Source organism: Medicago sativa, chromosome 2 (assembly GCF_051527215.1).
Source record: "Medicago sativa cultivar Bolivia chromosome 2, Bolivia_mono, whole genome shotgun sequence".
In the NCBI taxonomy this organism is placed as follows: Eukaryota; Viridiplantae; Streptophyta; class Magnoliopsida; order Fabales; family Fabaceae; genus Medicago; species Medicago sativa.
Window position 1 is genome coordinate 19,252,559 of NC_140750.1, and position 8,101 is coordinate 19,260,659.

The 8,101-nt window shown below is 33.1% G+C and overlaps 1 protein-coding gene and 1 long non-coding RNA gene across 2 annotated transcripts; both read left to right on the forward strand.

The window, feature by feature from the left end:
- Positions 1-2,794: 2,794 nt before the first annotated feature.
- On the forward strand, positions 2,795-5,867 carry LOC146945252 (PKS-NRPS hybrid synthetase cheA-like). Its single transcript, XM_085748045.1, has 3 exons — positions 2,795-3,468; positions 3,510-4,689; positions 5,766-5,867. Exons 1-3 carry the CDS (start codon positions 2,795-2,797, stop codon positions 5,865-5,867), a joined length of 1,956 nt encoding a protein of 651 aa, XP_085604171.1.
- A 93-nt stretch (positions 5,868-5,960) lies between these two features.
- Positions 5,961-7,544, forward strand: LOC146945253 (uncharacterized). Its single transcript, XR_015028164.1, has 3 exons — positions 5,961-7,084; positions 7,171-7,267; positions 7,319-7,544. It is a non-coding gene; the product is annotated as an uncharacterized LOC146945253 (long non-coding RNA).
- Positions 7,545-8,101: the final 557 nt, after the last annotated feature.

Below are 8,101 nucleotides of genomic sequence, written 5' to 3' on the forward strand. Positions count from 1 at the left end.
TTCTCGGTTTATAAATACACAAAAATTCCCGGAAAATTTTTGAGAAATACTAATGAAAATTTCAAAAACTTCGAAAATTTTTCATTAAAATTTTGTTTTTCCAGAATTTCATTTTTATTTTCGAAAATTTCATTTTCCAGAATTTTAATTTTTTTAGATAATTTTTCGAAATTTTATTTTTTTAGAATTTTTTTAATTTTTTTTTATTTTTTTCAGAATTTTTTATTTTTTCCAGATTTTTTCCGTTTTTTTTCAATTTTCCAGAATTTTTTAATATTTTTTGCAATTTTTTATTGTTTTTTTCAGATTTTTTTTATTGATTTTTCATTTTTCCAGAATTTTTTAATATTTTTTTCAATTTTTTTATTAATTTTTAATTTTTCCAGAATTTTTTTGTTTTTTTAAAAAAAATTTATTAATTTTTCGATTTTCCAGAATTTTTTAATATTTTTTTCAATTTTTTTATTAATTTAAAATTTTTCCAGAAATTTTTTTATTAATTTTTCAATTTTCCAGATTTTTTTAATATTTTTTCAATTTTTTATTAATTTTTAATTTTTCCAGAATTTTTTCATTTTTTTTAAAAAAAAAACTATAAAAAAAATTATAAAAGATTTGCAGGGACTAAAATCAAAACTGGCCTATTTTTGCAGGGACCAAAAGCTATAAAAAAATTTTGCAGGGACTAAAACCAAAACTGACCTATTTTCGCAGGGACCAAAAGCTATAAAAAAATTTTGCAGGGACTAAAACCAAAACGGGCCTATTTTGCAGGGACCAAAACCATATTTAAGCCTAAAATTTTTCCATCCGCATTTTTAATCCCTAAAATGCTTAAGGAAAATGTCACAGGGACTAAAAAGTGTGATTTTATTTTGTATGGATTAAAAACAAAATTCTAAATATTTATAGTGACCATTTACTTAATTAACCCTTAATGCAATAATTTTTTGTTAAACCAAAATGGGAACCATCTATCTATATCTATTTTTCTATCTATATCTAATCTTCTCCTATATATTACTTGTTATTGTGCTGATATGGCACTCTACAAAGAGTTATCTTCCCTCTTTAAAACTTTACAACTCTCCACTATATCAATCAAATGTCTAATTAGTATTAAAAGCCTTTAGGAATCCTAAGATTTGGAGGAGAAGAAGGTTTCCATGAGACATTCCAACTATTAGTTTATGAGAAATGTTAACGAGTGTCCCTGGGGCACTCTTTAAAACCCATAAGTAGTAAGTATTTTTACTTAATTTATTTATATTTACTATTAGAAGTCATGAGAGGCGTCGAACTTTTACTAACATTGTTTATACTTGACAATACTCATTAACATCTACAAATTAAAATTGTTATTTACATGTCTTTATATTTAAAAAGTATGATAAAAATCATTTAAAATTTCATCTAAAATGCATTTTCACATTTGAGTCTATTATGTGGAGATTAAAAAACATAATAGACTAAAAAACAGATTAAAAAACAGATTGGGCAATGCCTTGCAATTATGTTTTCATATTTATTGGGAAAGCAATTGTTGCGATGATAAGTTAAGGACAATTGGGTTTTTTGCCTAAAAATTACGTTTGGTGGACTTTTACACCTAGATTTATTTTAAAGGATTTTTGTCGTAATTAGCAATCTCTTCCTTTATTTAGGTTGTTTGATGTTTTTCCCGATGGATTTTGATAATGTCCTCAATCACTAGTTAATAAATATGTGAAAGCTGCTTTTTACCCAAATGATTTCGCTCATTCCCAAAGTAAAATACCAAACTGCCACTACGCAATTTAACTTGCGTAGCGTGAGTTAACATTCGCTACGCGACTTAAGTCACGTAGCGTAAGTTAACTCATGCCAAGTACTATGTTTCGTTCAAAACCCAGTAGGCAAGCACAAAGCACCATTTTTTCTTTCCCTCCACCTCCCAAAACCCAAAAGGTGCGAATTTTTGGGTCAAAATCTTCATTCCAAATCATTGCAAATCGTCAGGAAGCAAGTTTCTACGCTCATCAAGCATCAAAGAACATGTAATGTATCCCCAAAACTCATCCTATTTTACTGGTTTTTTTGGCTGTCACGTCATTTTGTCAGTAGGTGCTAGGTCTGTGCGTGAGTTAACTCACGCTAGTTGTGAGTGTTGCGCAAGTTAACATGCACAGGGAGATAACACTAGCGTGAGTTAACTCACGCTAGTGTGTTGCCCAGATTTTGAATTTTGCGCCTTTTTTTTCTTCCTTTGCTTGCTGCACAAGTTATTTATATATTTTTTTTCTTTGTTTTTTTTATTGAGTAGGCATTGAGTGGCATGGTTGAAAATGTGGCGGAGGATGGCGTTGAGCCAAAACCGGGCAAAAACAAAGGTTCCAGTGGCGAAGCTTCCGGCGTAGGCAAACCAACCAATGAAGTGAAGTTCAAAGTGAAAATTCCTTTTCAAGTTGAAGCTCACATACTTCACAATCAAGCAAAACCGGTACCTACGAGTATTATTCGTGTTATTGAAGAAAACACCGGTTCATTTTTTACAACAAACGAGAGATGGAAAGATCGAGAAGAATTGCTTGGTTGGGTTCGTCGACAAGCGGCTAGGGTGGGATTTACTATTTCTATAGATAAATATAGTACAATAGCGCCATACATGACGATGCAATGTGAGAGGAGTGGTGAATACAAGCCACCTAAGACGAGGAAGAAACCGAAGCTTGAAGGCACGGGTTCAAGGAAGTGCAATTGTCCGTTTAGGTTGAAATGCTTCTTTGAAAAAAAAACACAAGAATGGTGGATTGCAATGCTTTGTGGAGTTCACAACCATGACTTGGCGCCAAAGTTATCCGGCCACCTTCTTGCGGGTCGACTAAAAGGGGATGAGAAGCAAAGAGTTATCGACATGACAAAGAGCTTGGCAAAGCCTAGGAATATTCTCACGGATTTGAAGGAAAAAACCAAAGAAAGTTTGACAGTCATCAAGCAAGTGTATAATGAACGAACTAGATGGCACAAGGGGCAAAGAGAGGACAAGACCGAGTTGCAATACTTGATTACAAAGTTGGAGAAACATCGGTATGTCTATTTCACAAGAGCAAATAGCGAGGAAACCACTCTTGAAGATTTATTATTTGCTCATCCGGATTCAATTGATATGCTCAACACTTTTCCCACTGTTTTGGTCATGGACTCCACCTACAAAACCAATACATATCGAATGCCATTATTTGAGATTGTTGGTGTCACCTCTACCAAATTGACCTATTCGGTTGCATTTGCCTTTCTTTCCTTTGAAAGAGAGAATAACTTCATATGGACACTTGAGATGTTGGTTGGTCTTTTGACCTCAAAACACAACATGCCTAAGGTGATTGTCACGGATAGGGACCCCGCTTTGATGAAAGTCGTTGTTGAAGTTCTCCCTAAAACGGACCATGTACTTTGCTATTTTCATATTGAGAAGAATGTAAGATCTAGGTGCATCACAGATTGTAAAGTCAATGCCAACCCTTCGAAAGGAAAAGAAAAGTTGTTGCCAAAGAAGCAAAGGAAGCGGATGATGACAAGCAATGTGAGCTTGTTAAGAAAATAGTGAGTGCTTGGAGAGATGTGGTTAACTCTCCTACGGAGGATTCATTTGCAATTACATGGTTGACATTCAAAGATGAGGTATGCGGACCATTTCCATTGTATGTTAAATATGTTGAGGAAACCGTTTTGCCCCTTAAGAAGAATTTTGTGAGGGTATGGACGAATACATACTCGCATCTAGGGTGTAGGAGCACCAACATTGTTGAATCGGCTCATGCACAATTGAAAAGATACTTGAGGAGTAGTGTGGGAGATTTGGCAACATGTAGGGATGAAATAGACAAAATGTTGAAAAACCAATTCGGTGAGATACATGGGAGTTTTGGGATGAGCAAAACCGTCATGGTGCACAAATACAAAAAAAACAAGTTATTCTCCGAGTTGGAGGGGTATGTCTCTAAGGCCGCTTTGGGTTTCATCGATGAAGAATTTGAAAGGTCTAGGAGATTCGACTTTGCTAAAGAAGATTGTGGTTGCGTGCAAATGGCAACGTTCGGGTTGCCTTGTGCTTGTATTTTTGCTGAGAAGAGAAAGAAAAAATTGTCTATTCTTTTGGATGAAATACACCCTCATTGGCGAAGGTTGAGTGTAATTGGAGAAGAGGTTGATGCCAATTTTTCCGTTACGGAGGAATTGGACGCCGTTCAAGAACGTATCAAGAGGTCCCCTTACAAGATGAAACTCTTCATCAAATACAAGTTGCGTGAACTAGGATTTCTGGAGGAAACAATGTTGAACCCACCTCTGAGGAAAGTGGCCACCAAGGGGGCACCTAAAAGGGTGAAGTCAACACCGAAAACGAGGTCCACCGGTCGAATCCCCTCTAGGTGGGAGACTATTGATGCTCAAAATCCCGATAGTCAATGCACACATGGCAAGAGTAAGTCTCATAAGACTAAAGGTTCTCGTCTTGGCACTTGCTCCCGCTCACAAACTTCAACTCCTACTTCAAAAAAACAACCTTATTTGCAAATACCATACATGTCACAAATTCCAAATCTCATGAGACCTTACGTTGAAGACATTGTGAATGTTAGAGGGGATGGTAATTGTGGTTTCCGGGTCGTAGCTAGGCACATGGGATTTCATGAGGATGATCATGTTTTGGTTCGTCATGCACTTATTAATGAGTTGAAAACTCACAAGAGTGACTACTTGCCAATATATGCTACCGAGAGCCACTACTACAAAATTGGGAAAATATAGCGCCTCATAAATAGCGCTTTTAACACTAAAGCGCTATAAATTAAAACACGGAGGTCTTAGCTAGCGCTTTTTTGAAAAAGCGCTATCTACCATTTTAAGTATATATAGCGCTTTGTATTGAAAGCGTCAGTATAGGTTAAATAAAAATAATAGATATTTAAATAAAAAACATGATTAATCGTATATGGCGCTTTTTACGAAAAGCGCTATATATAAATCAACCTTAAATAGCGCTTATAGGTTAAAAAAAGCGCTACTGTATGCTTGAGAAAGATAGCGCTTATAGGTTAAAAAAGCGCCATTTTATAAAGTGATTTAATGTGCAATAACTAACAGGTCCCCTATTCGATCCCATGCATAGCATATTTCAAATTTTTTTCTGAATTTTTATGAAAAATGGATTGCAGTAACAAAGCACACCTTTTTTTAATATTTTTTTTGTGCAAACCTTTTTTTTAATTCTTTTATATATATATATATATATATATATATATATATATATATATATATATATAGTCCTCGTGAGCTTAGCTCAGTTGGTAGGAACAATGAATAATATGTCTAGGGTTCGAATCCGGACACCACCAAAAAAAATATATATATTATATATAACAAACTAAATCCAAACTCCTTTTAAAATATATATAACAAACTAAATCCAAACTCCTTTAAAAAAAAAAAAAAACTAAATCCTATATAACAAACTAAATCCAAACTCCTTTCAAAAAATAAAAAAACAAACTAAATCCAAACTTTTCTAAAAAACAAATCCAAACTTTTTCCAAAAACCAAATCCAATCTAAAAAAACAAATCAACTTAAAAAACAAATCCAAACTTTTTCAGTCACCAGAGACAATCCCAGCAAACCCTTTTAGCGATTCAACTCCACAAAAAACAATTTCTCTCCCATCAATTTCTTTGATTCTTCCTCACAAACCCTCCATTCATGAAACTGCCTCAATCAAAACCTTCATAGGTTGGTTTCCACAAACCCATAAACCCTTTCAACATTCAACCTCCTCTATTCACGATTTCACACCGCTCTTCCTTTCATGATCTCAAGCATCTCCTCCGTTAGTGATCACTGTTCACGACCTCAATCCTTCACAAAATTCGCTGTTCACCACTCTTCTCTGGCTGCGGCAGTAGGATTCCTTGTTGCCACATCTCCGATGAAAGTTGTGTGTTGGTAATCCCAAAACTAATGGATTTTGTTTTTTTATGTTCCATTCCTTGTTTAGTAAGTTTAAAATCAAATTGATTGTAATACAATATGATACATATTCTATTTTAATTAAGAAGCTAATTTGTGATGTGAACTTTTTTTGTTATGAATTATATGATCTAGGTCTATGATGTCTGATTTTGTTTTTTGAAATTCATGAACTACTCACGTCTCACGTTATTGTATTATGCCCATCAAGTGTTTGTGGAATTTCTTGAGTCAATTTTGTTTTTAATTTGTAATGGTTATACTTATTTCTACCCACACATTGAGAAAATAAAGGACCTTTAACTTGCTACGTGTTTTTAGTTTGACAATGACATTACAATACGTGTATATTTTTAACTAGTCTAAAATACATACTTAGTTTAAGAATATGGGTTTATTAGCTCTCTTCATATGTTAATTAATAAAGCTTATTTTCTATGAAGCACGGACACCACTAGGACTCCTACGATCGGTGTATGACACCTATATAATACTCATACGAGCCGTGTCGGACAACTCAAACAAATATCTAAAATAATTTTTTTTCTCTCTTGCTTCCTCACACCATAGATACAAGAGTTACATATGTTTTGTGAAATGTTGATCTATTAAGGGTTATAGACATTATAGTTGATTATATAATTTTTAACTTTTTTGGTAGTAGACGAATAAATAAAGGTCAAATACTATGATATCTTGTTGTAGAACTTTTTCTAATGACATAAATTGCTCAAGTTAGATGTTTAGATATGTATTTTAATTTTTATTTTAGACCGTTTTTAAATAAATTAACATATATGTAACGGTGTTGGTGTCCTATATTTTTTAAATTACCGATGTCGGCGTGTCCGTGTCGAAATCCATGCTTCATTGCTTATTTTCCTCATTGTTCTAACTTCAAGAAAATTAGCTCAACGTTGATCAGAAGTTAAGTTTTGGGGCTATCTCATTTAGAAAATGTAGTACTTCAAGGAACTGTGTAACTTATGTCTTATTTTCTCAAGTGGTTACAGATTAAAGATAAGACATAAGACTATTAATGGATTTGCATATATTCAGCAAAGTCTTGATGGTGCAGAAGGGTATATTTGCTTTAAAAGCAGTATGAAATATTATCTGAATCACTTTGTGGAGACATGCAATTAGGTTTTTTTTTTTTTTTTTGCAGGCCAGATTTTGAAGCTGGGCTAAGAGACTTTAAAATTCATGCAGCTAATTATGAGAAGGCAAGTGTTCAATATATATACTTCTAATGGATATTTTGGGTGAGTTTTTGCTTTAAATAATATCATACATAAAAAATGATAGACATGCAGGTGTGTGGAGAGTGAACGAAATTTGGAAATGAATAATGATTTGCCTGCTTGTTTTGGATAAAAATGTTGAGACGACCAAGAAGATAGATGAAGACTGCACGCTACCATAGAAGATTTTGATCTTTATGTTAACTAATTAGTTGTAACTTAGAGATATCCATGTTACCATATTAGTGGCTATACATTTCTGACTTTTATCCTATATATACATACATTTTTTATGATATGTTTAAGTTTTATTTGATAAATAATAGTCTCAATTTTAATGTGCCAAAAATATATATATTTCCCTTACAAAAATTATATATGTATATATATATATATATATATATATATATATATATTACTTTTTATTAATTAAAAATGCTATCTCTAAAAATAAAATAAAAAAACCTGACAAAAATAAAATAAAATTAATGCTTTTCCTAGCGCTTTTTCCTGTATAAAGTGCTATCTAAACGTAGTGTTACATAGCGTTTTAAAACAAAAACGCTAGTGCTTGTGTTATTTTAAAACCATTTTAGATGGCGTTTATTATTGAAAGCGCTATCTAAGAAGAATCTTTGCTAGCGTTTTTTTTACAAAAAGCGCTATATAAACCCTGCTTTAGATAGCGCTTTATACAGAAAAAAAGCGCTATATTACCTTTACCAGCGCCATTTACGGTAGCGCCTTCAAAGCGCTAGCTAAAGCCAAAAAAAAGCGCTATATAAGCCCATTTTTGTAGTAGTGAGCCGTTACAAAATTATCTTGGATGTTTTACACCCTCCAACAAGTAGAAGT